The sequence below is a fragment of the Lepidochelys kempii genome, chromosome 11, assembly GCF_965140285.1.
Source record: "Lepidochelys kempii isolate rLepKem1 chromosome 11, rLepKem1.hap1, whole genome shotgun sequence".
In the NCBI taxonomy this organism is placed as follows: domain Eukaryota; kingdom Metazoa; phylum Chordata; order Testudines; family Cheloniidae; genus Lepidochelys; species Lepidochelys kempii.
In genome coordinates this window covers 42,103,814-42,124,394 of record NC_136390.1, presented here as the reverse complement: position 1 = coordinate 42,124,394, position 20,581 = coordinate 42,103,814, and the positions used below count along the sequence as shown (strand labels likewise).

General features: G+C 42.1%; 1 protein-coding gene across 4 annotated transcripts in view; it reads left to right on the top strand.

The window, feature by feature from the left end:
* Nucleotides 1-20,581, top strand: part of OLA1 (Obg like ATPase 1) — a 201,595-nt gene that overhangs the window by 20,740 nt on the left and 160,274 nt on the right. For all 4 annotated transcript variants that reach the window (XM_073305886.2, XM_073305885.2, XM_073305884.2 and 1 more), the window contains one exon: nucleotides 13,278-13,405. In XM_073305886.2, coding sequence (XP_073161987.1) covers nucleotides 13,278-13,405 — 128 coding nt within the window. The remainder of the gene's footprint in view (nucleotides 1-13,277; nucleotides 13,406-20,581) is intronic.

Below are 20,581 nucleotides of genomic sequence, written 5' to 3'. Positions count from 1 at the left end.
AACCCCCCTCGTTGGGGGGTGGTTTTATTGTTTTTTAACTGGGAGAGCGCTCTCCCAGCAAAAAGGAGTGGCTACGCTGGGCACTTTACAACAGCATGGCTGTGCCGCTGCAACCGCACCATTGTAAAGTGCCCAGTGTAGATATAGCTTAAGCATTTTAGGAAAAATTGTCAGAGCGGCCACCAGCAAGAGTTGATGGCCGTGCGCTGAGGCTACCAACATTTTTCTTGTGAGAATCCCTAGAGGGTGCTGTCTGGATGCTCCTGGGTGGAGGAGGGAAAATGCAAACTTTTTTGTGTGGAAGCAAACCCAAAGACATTAAAATAGCTGGGAAGACAATTAGATAGAGTTCTGCAGTCTTCACAGTCATTCTTGGGAGCTGTCTGGGTGTACAGTGCTTCTGGTTATTATATTATGTGCTAAATACGGCAAGCTGCTGCTGCTACCTGTTCCATTGTTGACTGCTACTCATCGTGTCTGCAGGTGGACTGCTGATAGGAAGCATGGCATAACGCCAAAAATGCTTTGTAGGAAACATTCTTTGTTGGGAAAAAGTCCTTACTGATGATTCAGAAATCTGTTTACAGCATTACAGTCTCAAGAGTGACTATTATTTAAAATCTTTTAGTGAGGTCTCATTTTTAAGGCTTAGAGTCAGTAATGGCACCAAATATCTTTATTTATAGTTCTCTATTATTTTGCCAAACCCAGTTGTGGTGGGCACTTGGCTGATATTAAATTCTCATAGGGAGAAGCTTAGTTTTTAAAGCTTCCGTTTTGAGCCACAGAAGGCAGATGCAGGCAGCCAGATGTGAAGAGCTTTTAATTTGCTCATTCTATGGATACAGTATACTTCACTTACAGAACTGAGCCCAACAAATACATTTACATTACAAATTTTTGAGGTCCTTGCAGTGTCCAAAATCTGCTCTAGCTTTTCAGTGGTCTTTATTTTAAAGTTCCCACTCAAACACTAAGCTTGGTTAAAAAGAAAAGTGTTGAAATGTCAAAAATGTAAAGGCAGCAGCTGTTAAGTCAGTGAAGTCTGTTCGTGCCAGCTTGCTTGGCTTAATCAGAACAGGAGTGCAGGCACTCATGTATCTGAAAACTAAGTCAGGAAAAAGCCAAGTGGACTGCATTATATTTTCAAGCCGTTGGCAGGTGCTTGTAGCACTCCAAAATTGCTATGGGAGCAGATCATCTGATGGTGAAACCACTAATACTTCTGTGACTGACCATAACACAAAGAAAACAAACCATGTAAGTTCTCAGAGAGGGCAGCCTTTAAGAGGTACAGATGAAAGACTAACTTCAGCTTTGTTACTGATCCAAATTTAAAGTGTTTGTTCATCATTGCTTAAGAAGACTTGCACAGCTACCAGATGAATGAGTGCTATGTCTGATAAGTATCATTCTTTCAAATATCTGACAGGGACTGTGTTTATATATTGGTATAAGGAAAATCATGCCATTTATTAACTATAATATTTGCTTTACTTACTGCCCTCCAATGAGAGTATTAGTAGGCAACCCATGGCTATCTACTATTTAAAGAGGGGCTTCCTTCATCTAATCTACCTCAAACAGAAACTTGTATGGACAGATGAACCTGGCACTGTGACCTGGAGATAAATAACTAATTTGGGCTCTGCCAGACAGATGCAGTAGTGGAGACTTCCTCCAGAATTAAAATCTGAGGACTTTTCAGCAAATACACTGGATGATATCAACTGCTGGGATGGCTCATATATAGAGAATTAACCTCTTATGTTCGTCGGACCCTGGATCAAATAGCATTTAGTAGGCTAAAAAGCAATGCCTTCGATTGCACTAGTAAGCAGATAGGAGATAAGTGCAAAGCCACCGCATTAAGGAATCTACATTTATCAACTTTATAAAGTCAAGCAGGTAGACTACTGGAAGCTTCAAATAGTCTAAACTGCAGGTGGTCTTCAGGGATAGCCTTATGTAGATTGGCGTGCACTGATCCTAAGTAGATTTGATAAAATGGCATCCTGGTGCACCTCCAAGAAAAAAGATTGCAATCACCTACATCACGTGTAAAAATATGCTTTTGGCTATTGCTGCAACCTGAGAAGCCAGAAGCACTTTTAAGGGACCCATGGGTTGCAAATTTCTGTCTCAAATTGTGGGGTGTGTGCAAGCTCTTTCAAAAGAGGAAACAAATGCAGCACCCACCAAACCCACTAGTATAACTTCTGTCTCGTATATGAACTGAATACAAAAATATTATGCAACCTCTTTTCTGAAGACTTTGCAACAAATGTGTAGCATCTTGTAGTACTGCATACCAAAGTGTATGAGGCCATCTATGAAAACAACTTGAGAAATACATTGTCAAACATGCTCAAGCAACATGGAAACAGATGAAAGATTGTGTGGCTGTATGTAGGGATTTAAGTCACAAATGTGAATTTATAGAGGCATTGCTTTCAGAGACATTTAGTTACTTTTAGATAATCTCCTCCTCTTCCAAGAGAGGTCAGATTGAGAGTTTTCAGGGGGAAAGGGAAGTATAAGGTAGTACTTGTTCAAACTCTTTTCACAAGACTAGATATGTACACTTGAAATGCTAAAAAGAGATGCTGCTCTGAGTTGTATGTGTGGATGGAGTATGATCATGTGTGATTGCTTGGCTCCACTGCATCCTTCAGGGTTGTCTGCTTTGTGGGGGCAAGGGGAATAAATTGTGATAGTCTCCCAAGACCATCTCTTCTTGAAGCAAAAATGTGCTCTCATTCACAGTAGCTCCTGCAGATCTTCACAGTATTCTTTCCTCCTCTTTATTCCATGCTTTGAGCAGTGAAATACTTTAAATGTCAATATTGTTAATTGTCATTACTAGCATCTGAGTTAGGATCCATTGAGGTGAATGAGGCAGTTCTTTAAGCTATAATTTGTCTCTGCAAATTCAGCAGACGTATCTGTATCGTTCTGTATACTCTCTTTGAAGATTGTCCTCACAACCATAACAAACTAGAACCCCTTTTTTTAAAATGAAAGTTGAAATTCTATAGAACTAAAAAACAGCTTGGTGGAGGTACCAGTACATGCCATCATGCCAATTCAATGCTTTCAAAGATAAACTTTCAGTGTCAGTGTGCTTTAATGATGTATAATACTGTAAACATGCTTTCACTTGGGACTTAGCATCTGAAAATAATATATTGCTTATATACTCATATAGGGCTCATTCTTCAATTTATCAAGTTATTTCTAACTTTCAGATCAGTAGCATATGCATGTGAATACTGTAAGCAAAATTGTGCATAAAATAGCTTGATATTAAAGTACAACAGATACGCAAAGGAAGAATGAATTTTGTTAATATAGTTTTAGATTGGGGTTCTATGAAAAACACAAATTGTATACAGTGCTACTTAAGATATGAAAATAAAACAAACATTTTGTTAATTTGCTAATACTAGTCTAGAAATGTGATCTTTCAGTTACAGGTTGAGATGGCATAACTACTGTTCTGAGGTCTCTCTCCAAAGGCAAACCAAAACCATCCTGTTAAATGTATAATATGTGAACTGCAGACAGTTTTAAAATATAGGAGCCATCCTTAGTTTTTTCAGTTTTGAAAGATTTTGCTGATTTGTAATTCCTTTATGCTTCCAGTGGTATTTCTTCATTTTAACTGATGCTAATCTTAAAAATGGAAGAAACTGTGAGATGCCTGTATGCACCATAAAGAAGGCAATTTTTCATGACTCAGAGATACTGGGCCATTACGAAAATTAAGTTAGTTAAATTTGTGAGAAATGTAAAATCATAGTGGTTTTTTGAGACAGTATGTGATCATTCAATAACCATAAAAACAAAGGAACATGGAAGGTTGCATAGTCAGTATTAACATTGGCATTCCTGACTCACATGCTCAACTGCAACCTTAATATCTTATTAATATTATTTTGCATTTAATCTGTGAATGATAGTGACTTTGTTATATATCAGTGTTGCAGTGATATACCCGAGTCTATCACCTCTATCAATCAGGTGGCTGTCATGCTGTCTGGAGTGGTTCACGACCGTGAATGCCAACCTTAAGGCAGACTGTCAAAAAGCAGGATAGAGACCCCAAACTATTTGTATGTTCTGTAATTAGATTTCACTAAGCCAGTAACAAATGTGAACTCCTGAAACAGTATGACATTGCTTTGGAGTCAGATAGCCCCTTGGGCACTCGTGCCACTCAGGTAAGCTGGACTTAGTGATAGTTGGTTGCCATACACCGAAGATGACAAAAGATTCAGGTTGCTTCCAGTCCCAACAGACCAATCACTTATCCTAGGTCAATTTGTACCTCAGATGTCATACCAAAGACAATGCTTGTAGCCATTCCAGGAGTAAACTAAGGATTTATTAACTAGGAAAAAGAAATGAGATTTATTTACAGGTTAAAGCAGGTAAACACACACACACACAAATGAGTTAGTCTATGGTTCTAAAAGGTGACAGAGTTATAGTAAACTGTCAGCACCCAGGTTGACCCTGGGGATCTCTGCTTTTGTTTCATAGCTCCAGCCCTGTCAGAGTCCAAACAGTAAAAGAGATGAGAAATTTTCTTGTTCAGTCTTTTTCTTCTTCCAGAATTCAAGCTAATGGGATGAGCCCTTTTGCGCGTAGCCTATGGAGGGTCAATTAGCGAAGTCTTTGTATCGTGATGTCCCACAATTGGCCATTTAGTTTTGCTACTCCTTCCTGATGGCAAGAGACTATTCTGTCTGACAAGTTGACAGTTTCAGGGCAAACATTTTTTTTACAGTTAAAGCAAAAACTTACTTACATCTTTATCACATGCTGTTTGGTAATATTTAAGTGAAATTAATACGTGCAGCAATTTAAAAGCATTTCATAAAGTCTAAACACGTTATAAGTTCAGTACCCATCTCAACCCTACTAATTCATGTTGCTGGTTTGCAGCAATTAATTTGTTAGTGTTTGGCTGAGGCCTAAAGCTTTGGCAAGAGCTGGTACCTGGTTTGCCAGCATCACAGTGGCACATCCTGTTTCTGATAATATTACACTTGGACTTAGTGGGACAGATAGTAAATGTCGACCTCCAGGCCTATTATCTGGAAACTGCACTTTTCCTTCACGCTTCTGCTCAGAGATTTTCCTTTAGCTGTGTCTGTTCAACCCATGCATGTGCTCTATGCAACCTTGTGCTGCACACTGAGGGTATTTGGGACTTGGTGTGTGAATTGCCTATATTTCCTTCTCTACTGCCTTAGCCTGAGATGGAACACTAGCATGTCCACCTTGCGTTTTCCTCTGCGCATTCTGCAATTGTTCTTTTAGTTGGTTTAGTGTTTCCAGTTGGTGGTTGTTAGTACAGAATTAGAAAGGTTTCCCCCGCTTTTCTTTTTTACCCCTCTTTTTTTACATTTTTTTTAATATCTTCCAGGGAGCCTATTTTGCTTAGCTGAGTATGCCTGGTTTGACTGATAGGTTGAGGGTTCAGTTCCTCCCTCACCTCTTCCTGCAACCTTTTACCCACCTCCCCACATTTGAAGACTGCCTTCCCCAATTCCAACAGGCTTGACAGCCTATTACAACAGCCAAGCCCAGAATATCATAGGAATATGCTCAGCAGGTGCTTCTTCTAGGGCTATAAATGGGAGTTGGACTCTCAAATTATTTCACAGGATATTTCAAATGTGGGGACTTCCAGAGGTGGATCTATTCACCACATTCAGTAACAAGAAGCGTCCTTGGATCATCTTTGGAGGATGCCGTTCTCCTTCCCTGAACGAAATCTTTTCTCTGCATTTCCTCCAACCCTGCTAATACTATGAGTGATTAACAAGATCAGATAAGACAAGGCTAGGGTTATCCTTATAGTACCGACCAGGCTGAGACAGAGTCGAAGTCCTGACCTGCTTCACCTGTGTCTCCAATGGTCATTTAAACTTCCAGCCATCCTACATCTTCTCTCGCTGGATGCAAGTCCCATGCTTCAGGATTAGAAGCCACCTGCCTGACAGGAGTACCACAGGTGTTACTCAACAGTAGAAGGGAATCAGCTGGAATTACTCACCTTCAGTGGTTGAATCTTTTCCGTTTCTGGTGTGTCCATCACCATCTTGTGCTTTTAATCCTCTTCACTTTTAGTGGTCTTGGATTACCTGCTGAACTTGAAGAAATCAGTGATGTCAGTTAGCTCTGTTAAGGTTCGTCTAGTTGTGATGTCAGCATTTCATTCCTTGCTAAAAGGGTTTTCCAGATTTGCACGCCTTATGCTGTCAAGATTTATTAAGGGTTTGGGGAACATCTTCTCCAAGTTAAGGATCCTACTGTTACATGGGATCTCAAACTGGTACTTAAATACCTCCATAGGACCTTCCATTTGAAGCTATGGCAACCTGCTCCTTGCTTCGCTTATCTGTGAAGACAGCCTTTCTAGTAGCATTACACCAGCCCACAAGGTTGCGATAATTGGGGCCTTGATGGCGGAAACCTCCCCCCATTTACAGTGGTTTTCAAGGACAAGATCTCTTCATGGTCACACTCTCTAAATTCTCAGCTAAGTGCTGTTGGATTTTCATCTTAACTAGGCCATTGATCTACCAGCGGTTTTTTCTTAAATCACATAAATCTCAATGTGAGACCTCCTTTCATATTTTAGATGTTAGACAGGCATTGGCCTTCTACTTAGATTGGACCAAGCAGTTTTAAAGATCACATAGAGGAAAAACAGTCTGTCGCAGGGAGATCCAGTGTGGTCCACAATCTTTACACAGACTTTTGTGTTGGATCTCTGGGTGTGTCATTGCGTGCTAAGAAGGAACTGGTCCTCTACCCCTCTCCTCCCTCTACTTTCCCCCATCTCCCAAGGATAATAGCATGTTCTCCCAGATCACAGTTGACTTTCATAACTTTATTCAGGAACGTTCTGTTTTGAGATATGCAGAGCTGCTACATAGGTTTCTATATGCTATACCTTAGTCCATTCCATCAGATCTGATGAGGCACTTGGTACTGCTGTACTGTCTTCTGTCTTGGACTCAATTCAGAAGCTCCCTTCTGGGGATACTGCTCGGTGGTCATCTGAAGTGGAACACCTAAAGGGACTCTACTTTGAAGAAGAGGTAACTCGCCCGTGCACTAACTGTGGCTCTTAGAGATGCATGTCTTCCCTTCCCCACCCCCCATTGGTGCTCTACTACCTGCGTTCCTTTCCCTCTTTTTCAGATCGTTCTTCGTTGGATATTTAGATAGAGAAGGAACCGAGCTGTGGGCGGTCTGTCACACCGGCCTATATACCCTCTATAGAGCAGTGGTTCTCAAAGCCGGTCCGCCCCTTGTTCAGGGAAAGCCCCTGGTGGGCCGGGCCGGTTTGTTTACTTGCCGCGTCCGCACGTTAGGCCGATCGCAGCTCCCACTGGCCGTGGTTCGCTGCTCCAGGCCAGTGGGGGCTGCGGGAAGGGTGGACAGCACATCCCTTTTAAATTCACTTTGGAGTGCAACACGCCCCTGCCATTCAGAAAATCAAAGGAAAGCATAAAATAAAAGGTATAGGCGGGGGTGTGTGTGATATATATGAGAGAGAGCGAGAGAGCCAAAAAAAGTACTATGTAAATATTTCCTTCATCATATATCTTTTTGTAGGTTTGATTCAGTTCTTGTTTTCTAAATCATTGCTTTGGAAGATGCATGGGTGACATCTTGGATATTCATCGGTCAGTTAATGTTTCAGTTACAGCACAGTGGAGAATGGGTAAAGGGATGAACTCTCAGAGAATATGGACTCCTCTTAATGCATATTTCTCGAAGACCCAATTAAAATAATAAAAAGCAAAATTAAGTTTTTGGAAGAGGCTAATATGACCCCTAACTTATTGGTGCTCATATTAGTGAATGTCAAATAATTGTGTAAAGCCAAGTAGAAAAAATAAAAGTAGAAGCTCACATATTACTGTATTTGCCAATCATTAAACTTAAAAATACAGAAAGAGAATTTTCTTCACTTTGTTTATATTTTGTCTAGTAGTTTGTCCTTAGATAAGGCAGAAATATTAAAATTTACTAAAGCAGGAGCAAGTGTATGAGGAAATAAAACAGGAAGGCTCCTTACTTGGCTTTTTAAAAGGAAGAAACTCAAAATGCAATTAATGATTTTGGATGAATCAGGGAAATGATCAACATCTGCAAATCAGATTTGGAACACTTTACTATATACACATATGAATCCCATTGTTTATAACAAATACAGAAGACTACTTAGCTGAGAGAAACTTACGGTTGAAAAGAAATTGGAGTGAGTAAAAGGAGAACGTCAGAAGTTTCCAAAGTTTGAGGAAGCCGGCGCAGGACTAGAGATATTTCATACCAAAAACCATTCCTCTCCTTCAAAATCCTGCAGCTGTATAATTGAGAAAAAGAGAACTTTCTTCTAATGAGTTCGGTTTAGTTGTAATTGGTCTATATTTTTAACCAAAGATTCCACAGAAGATGAATCTGATAAACTTTTCTCCTTTTATTGAATTGGTATTATAAAACTTTCACAAGGCTCGATAAAATAACTACATTTATAGTTTGTTTAGAGATACTACGTGACCATAAGGAATATATTGAATAATATTTATAGAGCAGCAGACACAACTGACGACTCAGTGTAAAAAAGCAAAAGCAAAACCCAGCTATCTGAGTTCTAGATAAGGCCCTTAGCAGGGTGGAGTGGCATTTCCTTCCAACAATACTGGAAATTTGGATTTTGTCTTTATTCCTTAAAATGGCTATGGCTAGAACTGAAAGAAATGTATAAGTTAGAAAGAGTTTGAGCCCTGTTCTATACTTACTAAGTATGAAGATGCCAGAGGTTGAAGAGCTGGCTGTCCATGTGATGCAATAATCCCAATTCCAGAAGAAAGGCAGTTCACGAATAAGAATCCAAGATCATGGCAAGACAGATAGAAAAAAGGGTTAGAGCAACAACACAGCCCTGCTTGACACCAGTACAGATGGTGAACAGGTTAGTCTCCACCCCATTACAGAGGATGGTGGCGGTCATCCCATCATGAAGTAGCCTGAGAATACAAATGAACTTCAGTGGCCAACCAAACTTAGACAGGACCTTCTATATCCCTTCACGATTGATGGAATCAAAAGCCTTAGGTCAATTAATGCCACAAACTATGGTTGGTGGTGTTCTCTACGCTGTCCTTGCCTGTGTCTTATCTCAGCCCTCCCCAAAGCACTTCATGGCTTCTCCTCTCAGTCCCACACTCCTTGAATACCCCAACCTAATCTTTAATTCCATGTTCCTTGTGCAAGTCCCAGTCTTTCCCAACCCCACTCCAACTCCTTGTCCAATCTGTCTTCTGCCTGCTGGTTCCCTTTCCCACTACAGGGGCACAGCTGCAGCACTGCATCTAATCAGGTCACCAGGATTGTTATTACTGACTTCAGTATGCTGACGACTCTGCTATCCTTGCGCGCACACAGTCCGCCCTAGATCTTTTCTCAGGCATCTATCATAGCCCGGGACTTTTCCCTCAACATTGGGAAAACTAAGGTGCTCCATCAGCCTGCCCCAGCACAAATAGCCCCCCTTCTCCCACAAATTATCATTGGTAGTGAGCCCCTGGAAAACATGGAGCATTTCCCTTACCTTGGTAGCCACCTTTCCCAGACAGCCAATCTAGATGCGGAGATTGAACATAGGATCTGTTGTGCCCGTGTGTCTTTAGAACTGCGCAACTTTCCGATCTTTATTGCTAGAGATTTGCAAATGGAAACTAAGATCCTGGTCTACAGTGCAGTAGTCATCCCCACCCTCCTTTATGGGTTTGGGACATGGATGGCATACCAAAGCAATTCTAAGCGCCTGGAGTGATAGTAGCGCTGCCTTAGGAAGATTCCCCATAGCAGATAGGAAGACCATTGCACCAATGCCAGCTTTCTCTCTGCAGCTAACATCACCAGTGTTGGGGCAAAGATTATGAAACATCGACTTAGCTGAGCTGGTCGTTGTGTGCAGGTGTCTGCTCCTTGTCTTCCGAAGCAAATTCTCTTTTCTTAACTTAATCATGGTAAGAGGACCCGTGAGGGACAGAGGAAATGCTGCAAGGATTCCCTGAAAGTATATCTTAAGAAGGGGGCCACTGATCCCACGAATTGGGGAAGAGCTAGCTGGCAATAGACTTCAGTGGTGTTGCATCATACATCAAGCCTCAGCCTGTTTTGAAGAGAATCATCTTGCTCAAGAGTGAGGCTGAGAAATGGCAGAGGAAAAAGGAAATTGTACAGTATCCCAGCCAGCAGTAGTGCTCTCTTTAAGCAATCACCATGTCAAAAACTGTAGAGCACACATTCGATGATTCCACCATCATCCATGATGTTTCCCCTGGCAGACATCCTCCTTGTATCGAGGGATTGCTGCTGCCGCCGCACACTTACTGAAATCAACCTAGCTCCGGGGCTCAGGAATTTTTCATATCCCTGAATGCTGTAGTTAAGCTGACCTAAACGCTGGTGTAGAAGTGGCTAGCTTGACTTAAGAATTCTTCTGTTGACCTAGCTACCACCACTCAGGGAGGCAGATTACTGACATGGATGGGGAAAAAACCCTCCTGTTGAATATAGGAAGCAGTCTGCCCTACGGCATTCCAGCTTCATAGACACAGCCCTGCAGCAGTGTCCCTGTAATGCCCATAGTGTAGGCATGCCCTGATACTAGGTAGGCAAGGAGACAGGGAAAGGGAGCCAGTTGGGGGAAGGCTGAAATTGGACAAGAAGTTGGAGTGGAAGTGAGAAACTGGGACTTGTACAGGGAGCTTGGAATGAAAGAATAGGTTAGAGCAGGGGTGGGCTGACTTCTTTGCCCCGAGGGCCACATTGGGGTTGCAAAACTGAATGGAGGATCTGGGTAGGAAAGGCTGTGCCTCCCCAAACAGCCTGGTCTCCTCCCCCTCCCACTTACTGCCCCCCTCAGAACCCATGACCCATCCAACCCTCCCTGCTCCTTGTCCCTAGACCACCCACATCCAGCCCCCCCCCCCCCCCCCCGCTTCCCATCCCCTGACTGTTGCCTCCCAGACCCCCGCTGCCTGGGGCACCACCCCCTGCTCACTGTCCCCTGACTGCCCTGCCCCCTGTCCACACCCCAGCCTCCTGCCAGGTCCCCCAGGACTCCCACACTTATTCAACCCCCCCCTGTTCCCTGCCTCCGTGGGCTGTAGTTTGCCCACCTCTGGTTAGAGGTACGTGAGGAGAGTGAGAGTGAGAGGAAGAACCACAAAGTGGTTGGGGGAGAATTGAGATAAGACTGGGGCAGGGACAGGCTGGAGGGGACAGAAATAGAAAGGATTGGGCTTGTGGGGAGTAGGGGAAGGATCTGGGACAACTAGAACACACTCCTTTGTGGAACTTTGTGTTTCTGAATCCGAAGATTTGTCTATTCTCAACCATCTTTGAAACCCACTGGCAAAGTATGTCTTATCCCAGTGTTGTATCAAGTTGAAGATGACAGCCTGCTGCTATCAGTTACTTCATTAGGTCAAGTGGCAGAAGCCTATGCTGTGAATCTGCTTGTGATCCATATGGATGTTAGCATAATTCCTTATAATTTAGGCTAAGATTTTGTCATGGTTATTTTTAGTAAAAGTCAAGAGCAATAAACAAAAATTCACAGAAGTCCGTGACCTGTCTGTGACTTTTGCTGCTGCGGCTCTGTGGTTTCCCCCTGCCACTGTGGTGGCTGGGAGTTGTGGGGTTCCCCCTCTGCCCGTGGCAGCTGGAAGCTGCAGGGGAGGGCCTCCTCTGCCTATGGCAGCTGGGAGCTGCAGGGTGACCATATTTCCCAAAGAGAATACAGGACACCTACTTGCCCAAGGTGTCTCATTCCCCTGTTGCAAGACTGTCACCCATCAATGGGAACCATGCAGGGTGCCCCCTGTCACTGGAACCCTGCCAGGGGCCCACTGGCTGCCAGCTCCAGAGTCCTGCAGCCCCTGGGGTTGAAGCAGAGAATGTCACGCAGGTCTCTGGAAGTCGGTTTCCATATCTTCCATGACCTCCATGACATAAATGTAGCCTTACTTATAATGTAAGGTTTTTTCAGTTTGCTTCCTAAAAATGCGGTCCTGCTGGAGGAAAAAGAGTGTGTGTGCATGTAATTACAGAGTGCTTAGTAATGCATATGCATTAATATTGCACAGCCATCCTTAATTCTAGCATTTTCTAACTTTTGTTTGACTTTGAAACTTTAGGTTCTTTTAACATTGTTTTTGGTCCATGATATGGACCTCTAGGTCTGATTATGCTATTAATGTACTAGAGAATTCCCTTTGCTTATGGGAATCCTAATCTGATTGTTTTAAATCTTCAAGCTTCTCGAACCCTACAAAGCAGACTTAGGTGGGACAAAGGATCTGGTCTTAAATGCCTGACCTTTATATGTATTATTTCTGAGTAATAAGGTTTTGTATGAGTTTGTTTTTCCTGAAAAAAAAATGTGGAAGGTTATGTAATGCCCTTCCCTGTCGTTAGATCAGGAGTGTATCTCTTTAGACAGTTAAGGAGTCAAATTCTTCGAACATTATATTCATGAGAGGTGACCAGAAGAGGGGGAAAAAACAGATTTGTACGTTTTTCTTCTTTGTGTATAAAAAGGTTTGAAAAGCTTAAAAACAAAAATCTCTTGCTTGTGTTTACATTCCTGATATTTTCTGAGAGTTATTTTCCCTGGTTTGCGGAAGGCTTTGGGGAGTCGGATATGAATTAGGAGTGCTTTCCACCCTTAGTTGAAAGGGTGTGAATGCTGAATCCCTAACAAAAGATTTTTTTTTTTGTCCTTACAGTTTTAGGTATTTAAAACTTAGGTATTTAAAAATTGAATGTTTTAACATTTAAAAAACAAGCCAGACTATTTAGTTCAAAAGGTTTGAATAAAAATAGCTTCTCTTAATCAAATCCAAGATTTTTCTGAGGTTAAACCTACGAGTTATCTATAGAGTCTACCAGGAAAAATAGTAGACAAGACCCTGTATTTAAAATGCATTCAGAAATTTTGTCTCATTTTATATCTATATGATCTCTATTTTTTTTAAATAGATCAGGCAGCCTTTATACATCAAAAACAAGCAAAAGGGGACAAAAGACCATTGTTTCTTTTACAGATCTATTTTAAAAACAGAAATAGAGCCCATATTAACCTAAGTACTTCGTAGTATTTTGGATTTCTTTATGTGCTAAACAGTTTTAGTTGATATTGTTTGGTAATGAAACCTTTAACTTTTATCTTTCAGCAAGATTCCAGCCTTTCTGAACGTAGTGGATATTGCTGGTCTTGTGAAAGGAGCCCATGCTGGCCAGGGCCTAGGAAATGCCTTTTTGTCTCATATTAGCGCCTGTGATGGAATCTTTCATCTGATGCGTATGTAAATTCGTTAATTCATGTGAACTGTTTAGCGTAAGAATAATATTGTGACGTTTTGTTAAACAAAAACTATACAGTTAAGTAGAAAATGTCTATTTAAATGGGAAAAAATTTCTTCAGTTATACAATTGATGCTTATTGGGATTCTTTTCATACATGTTTTCGAGAACTCTCCCATTCTCAGATATGTAGTGACTTATTTACTCTTGATGGCATTGTTTGGTGTTCCAGCAAATGTAACCTTGAACTGATTTTTTGGGTTTGCAGTAACTTTATCTTTATCTGTTTTTCGGGGGAGGCTCAGAATGGAGGGATATCTTTAGTTTCACAAACAAGGAGGAATGACAAGTGTTAATGGAAGGTTGAACAGTGTGAGGGGAACGGGGTGGTGGTTTATAAACTGGTTACAGCACTACCTGCATCTCTGTTCTTTCTGATCTCTGAGTGCATCTCCTCAGATCTTGGACCTGCACAATCCAAGGATATAGTGATCACAATGTGCTGGGCTTCCTGATTACAGGCATCCAGAAGAGGTCCAGGCAACAACTGAGGATCTACCCTTTGAGGGCAAAGTGCCTGAATGGACAAGACACTCTATATTCCCTTAAGGATTTGAAGATGACACTGAGATCTCAGGGAATTTATGCTCCAGTTCCATACCCTAGCCCCTCCTGGTATCTGCTACCTCAAAGACCGAAAACACTCTGGTTTCCAACCAGAATATCCTCTGAAAAAGACCACGCTTTTACAGTTTCAGGGTAACTGCACCTCTAATCTCCCCTCTGTGGTCCTTTTGAGGAATGCCTGCTCAGTTCTCAGGCCTCTAGCTTTCTCCTCTTTCTGGGCAAGGACCTACATCCTACCCCTTCTGACTGGGAGTTTTATGTTGCAGTCCCTCTGCATGTCACTGTGATTATCCCAAGCAGGTCTTATAGAAGTCCAGCCCGGGGTCCTTAGTTTCTCTATAATGACAATGATAGTGTTTTTTTACTAGTGACCACACAGATTTTCCAGATCAGAATGTTTATTTACAGATAAGAAGCATACAGACAAAACCTATTCAAGTGTGTGTCTTCATAATGAACACCAATAAAAGTTTCTTGATTCCCTCTATAAGGATAATTCACCTGGGGGTGGAAATTGCTACCTCTGTGGCAAATGTCTACTTGTCACTGGACAGATTCCACAAGATCCAGAACCTGATGTCCAGGTTGGTAAGATTTACCAGGCCACTCTGTGTCTGCAGCCACTGGGCTTCCTGGTTTTATGTATAGGAATCATCCCATGGCAAGGCCTCATATCGGGTGTCTGTAAGCTTTTTCTCTTTAAAAGGGTGGAAACGTTCACTGCAATGCATGCAAGATCAAGTACTAGTTCCATACCAGTGCCGAAGACTTTAAAATGGGTGGAAAATCCCAGGGATCATTCACAGGGGTCTTTCCATATGCCTTCTAGACCCATGGGTACTCACAAATGATGCCAGTCTATGGGATGGGGGGTACATCTGGGGCACAAGAGAATGCAAGGTATCTGGAACTCTAGGGAAAGGAACCAGAGTATCAACCTGTTGGTCTAGATCAGGGTGGGCAAACTACGGCCCGTGGGCTGCATCCGGCCCATCGGATGTTTTTAATCTGTCCCTCAAGCTCCTGCCAGGGAGAGGGGTTGGGAGATTTCCCCGCTCCAGCCAAGGAGTGGGGTTGGAAGCTTGCCTTGCTCTGCGCTGCGTCGCGTCGCTCCCGGAAGCAGGAGCAGCCATGGGGCTCCACACGCTGCCCCCACCCCAAGTGCCAGCTCTGAAGCTCCCATTGGCCGGATACCGCGGCAGTGGGAGCTGCGGGGGTGGTGCCTGCGGATCGGGCAGCGCACAGAGCAGCATGGCCCCGCCTCCAGAGGGGGGTGGGCCACTGTTTCCAGGAGCTGCTTCAGGTGAGCGCTGCCTGGATCCTGCACCCCTGAGCCCCCCACCGTGCCCCCAACCCTGTGCCCCAGCCCTGATCGCCCTCCAAATCCTTTGATCCCAGTCCGTAGCACCCTCTTGCACCCCAAATCCTTCATCCCCAGCCCCACCCCAGTCTGCTGCTCCAGCCGAGAGCACCCTCCCATCCTCGATCCCAGCCTGGAGCACTCTCCTTCACCCCAAACCTCTCATACCCAGCCCCACCCCAGAGTCTGTACCCCCAGCCGGAGCCCTCATCCCCCCCTGTGCTCCCGAATCCCCTGCCCGAGCCAGCCCTCCATACAATTTCCATACCGAGATGTGCTCCTCAGGCCAAAAAGTATTCCCACCCCTGGTCTAGACTGACAGCTCTGAGCTCATACTAAGGTTCCAGTTACCTAGAGGGGGATTATGTTCTGGAGCAGTTGAACAACTCAATCACTGTGGCCTGTATGCACAAACCGGGGGAACAGGGAAAGTAACTCTATGTGCAAAAGTAATGGAATAGGCATAAAAGAATTGAAAAGGCAGTCTGGCTCAGCAGATGCACTGGCAACAACTCAGAATGGTGCCTAAATCTGGAAGTCTTCACTCTGATCTCACAGGCATTCAGCCTCTTGGTAGTTGGCCTGTTTGCCAGTCACAAGAACACAAAGTGGCGGGGATGCAGATCCCAAGGCCCTGGAGACTGATGCTTTTTCACACAGATGGCCACAAGGCCTGCTATATACATTCCCTCTCTTTCCACTTTTAGGAAAGGTGGGTCCCGAGTATAAGGCATGAAGAAGCAAAGTGATAGTACTAGCTCTGCATTGGCCAAAGAGACCATGGTTCTCTGATCTGATGGAATTGAAATTAGAATTACCATTGCAGCTTCCATTGAGACCAGACATCCTTTACCAAGGCTCTTTTCTCTGTTCTGACCCAGACTGTCTGACAGTCTGGCTATCGAGAGGGAAGTGTTAGCTGCATTTGATCTATCTTCCAAAGTGATCAGAACTCTCCTCTACCCCAGGAGAGCTTGCACACTAAAGGCCTGCTACGCCATCTGGACCAGGCTTAGCTTGTGGTGTCAAGAATACAATAAAAATCCCAAGGAGCCTGATGATATATCCGCAATGAAGTACGTAAACAAGGACTCTTCCTTCTCAAGGAAGCAAGCAAGCTATGAAACCTGTGCCCTCTTAACTCTGATAGAAGTCTGTCTTTCACCAACCATGAGTGGTCATTGCTGAAATCCATCAGCAGTTCAATATTCTACAGGTGGATGAATCTGGTGAGAGACCTGTTTGCCACCAAGGACAGTGCCAAGTGCCCTAACTTCTGTTTTGGAGGAGGCATGAATCCAGGTGCTTTGCCAGGTGCCTTTTTTTTTTTTTTTTTTTTTTTGCTCCTTCCCATTGATTCTGTTCATCCCCAGCCTGATTGCTGAAGCCAGAGAAGACTGGGCCAGACTCATTCTCATAGTTCCCTACTGGGCAAGGCAGTTCTGGCTGACAGACCTGCAAATGTCCATGCAGCCATAGATCAGGCTGTCAGCTCATGCTCCTCATTCTTGCTATCTTGAAGAAGATACTGCTTGGTGGTCACCTATAATGTGATCCACAATTACACCTACTCAAAGAATAGTTAGTTACCCTACAGTAACTTCCTTTGAGATGTTGTGGTCAGTATGGCTCCCACTGTTCATCCCCGCTCTGTCCTTCATGCCTGCATATGGGGGCACAGGGCATATGCATGGCCCCAACAGACAATGCTATTTAAAAGATTCTGAACTCACACGCCAGAGGCGCATGTGCCTCTGCAGTGGAATCCACACTGACTAAAACATTTTGAAGAACCAGTTAGTTTAGGGTAAGTAACTTTTAATGTTCTTTTAATGATGGAACATATTATAGGAAGGTAGAGGGCCAGATCCTCGCTCAGGTAAATTTGGTGTGGGTTCATGGAAGCTGACTTACTCCAGCTGAGGTGCTGGCTCAGAATCTGGAGGCCTTACTGATATGTGAATTGACATGTAAATATCATAAACTGCTTGAATATTGCTTGAGATATATTTGTTATAATTAGAAAACAAAATACATATGTGAAAAACTACTTTTCTTCAAGGTCAGTTTTTGTATAAAGCAGTGTGGCAATTTTTTTTTTTTTTTTTTTAAACCATGTAGTCAGCTACAGTTGTAATCATGCTCAATATTTTTGAAATCTTGTTTTACAGGTATCCTTAATGCACTTTTGTTTGTTGGCAAGATATTCTGAGGTATTGCAGCAGTTATGAAATTATTGTTGCTTTAGGTCTTATTTTGTCCCTAAGAATGAACAAGGCAATGCTGGTGCCTTTTAGATGATCTCTATCTCACTTTTGCTTGCCCTTCTAGCAACAAGAATGAATGAAACTGCGTTATATTCTTCTTCTTTTAACCAAAATTGAAGTCTGTTAGACTTTAAGGTGTGCTGATTGCTCTGTAGACATGAAGAACTTACGTAATATCTAGGGGTATATTTATTTCTAATGTGAAGCAAATTAGTTTGGATATGAGACGTCAAGTTTTTTTCCTAATGTAAGCTACCTTTTTTTTTTTTTTGGTACTTTCTCCATAATACTATAGGGAAAAAATTATGTGGTACTAGTAGCTGGTGAGGGAGACTCTGCATTTTTCCTATCATTTTATTGTTGCAACAAATTTGGGGTTAATTTACAAGAATATTATACGTACCTAGGTCATATGTGGAATTGTTTTCAGTACTAGGTACTCACAGTATTTGTACTCAAATATGTCTTTGGTCATCTCAACAAGATATTGTACAATGTTTCCAGAAGGGCATATTTTTTAAAATGGGGGTGGGGGGGATGTGAGAAAACCTTGATCTATGCAGGAAATAGCCCGACTTGATTATGTAAAGAGCTGTCACTTTGGATGGGCTAGCACCAGCAGGAGAGTGAATTTGTGTGGGGGGGTGGAGGGTGAGAAAACCTGGATTTGTGCTGGAAATGGCCCACCTGTTGATCACTTTAGATAAGCTATTACCAGCAGGACAGTGGGGTGGGAGGAGGTATTGTTTCATGATTTCTGTGTGTATATAAAGTCTGCTGCAGTTTCCACGGTAAACATCTGATGAAGTGAGCTGTAGCTCACGAAAGCTCATGCTCAAATAAATTGGTTAGTCTCTAAGGTGCCACAAGTACTCCTTTTCTTTTTGCGAATACAGACTAACACGGCTGTTCCTCTGAAACCTTTTTAAAATTTGTTTCAGTTAATAGTGTTAATACATCTGAACCATCACAGTGGCTAGATGAAAACTGTCAGTTTTTAGTTACCTGAACCTATCATTTAGAACAAAAGCATGCCAACCATTTGATTTACAGTAGGGGAAAAAATTAAAACTGTGGTTTGAAAGTAAATGGTTCCAGTAGTGCATCTTATAAACATACATTGAAGCTTGCTTTTAAAATCTAATTCAGTAAATATAAGCAAGAATAAAAATTAGTTTTAATTATTGCTGAAGGAATCTGTCCCACAGCTCTTGTTTTACTGCAGTGGAACTATAATACAAAATCTTTGTTCTCACCACTTAGTATGAAAATGTGAATATAAGTATTTAAGGATTAAAAGAGGAATCTAGACACACAGTACCTGAAACTGTGCAAACTCTTTGATATATGAACCAAAAAAAAGCGTGTGTGTGTGTGAGCAAAGATCTATAAGTTACACAAAACAATCTGAATGTGAAAACACTGGCAAACTCTACTTTGAAAAATTCAATTAATAGTGTCAGTTTTTAATCTCAACAAAAATGCATAATTATTAGTTGATACACTAGTCATTTTTAGCCAAGATAGAATCTCCATTTATTTACACGATGCAGTCTAATTCCATTTATTTAGGGGAGTACAGATTGAACGTGGGGAGATCATTACTGTAAAAACAAAAAAACCCATGCCCCTTACTTTAAAAAAAAGTCAGATCATGCAGAATAATTTTAAACCCCTAATAACTCAATCCAATCAAAAGTCTTTTAAAATATCAGAGTGCATATGTTGAACTCAAGGAGTGTCTCCATCCCACATTACAGGTTTCTGTCTAGAACAGCTGAAGCGCTATAGTTGGTTGGTTGTATTTTTTTTAATGTAATCACGAACAGCTTTTATAATGGCAAGTAGGTTTTCTATAGAGAATCCTCTGTTTCGCATAGCTTAGTGTTGGATTACCTTGTCAGTAGTTGTTAGAGAAGCATCCATTGGTGGAATTCTTGATGCCCAAAGAAGCCTGTAAACTGTGATCCAGCCCCAATCTGCATTATTTTTCTCCCAGATTACAGCATGTATATGCACTTTTTTCGGTCCTACAGAATTTTGAAGTCCTAGATTGTGAAGCTACTTTTTCTTTTTAAACTATTCTTACGTTAGCTTCATTCTTTTACATTACTATCCCCATTAGAAAGGTTCATTTAGACATCAAGAGAAGCAGCAACAATTGTTTTAACTCAAAACAAAAGCAGTTTTCTGGACAAGTTTCTGTGGCCTCTTCCCATAGTCTCAAGACAGAGTGTTTGTGTTCCCAGAGAGCTTGGAGCCAGGTTTGATGGAAGAATTATTCACTTTTCTCCTTGGGCAATCTTTTTTCCTTTTTCCTAGCTGCATAGGGCAAATGAGTTTTGAAAATAATAGAGAATGTTCTTTCAAAGTCCTCTGTATGCTGACTTCCTACTCCATTCCTTCTGTATCTCTTTTTATCTGAATGTAATGAAGGGTGAGATTATTGCTGTATTTGAGATACCAACAAAAGTAATAGTTTCTTGTTGTGGGAAAATGTTTTATTCCTCTTGTGGAGATGTTGGCAGCGGTCATTCCTTCTCTATGTTCACGGGATTTGTTCAGGCCTGAGGGATGCTTCTTTCCACATCTGTCCAGTCACGTCACAGGAAATATTACTTCTAAAAAATATATATTTTGGTGGGAGAGAATTATTTTCCATGCCAACTCTTATTCTGTAGGTTTTCAGCAGGTCCCTTAGTTTTCCTACAATGTCGGCAGAAATTGTGGCACACTTGAGATATTGGGTATTCTTGATATGCTTGGATAATTATCATTAAATTATCATATCAGGTGCCTGAAGGAAATCTCCTTTCTGAAAGCTGTTTGCTCTCTCTTCCAGTAATTGGACCTCAGAGTAAACCAGAAGTCAGCATTGATTCCAACTCCAAAGTTTACTTTCTTATGAGTGGTTTGAGAT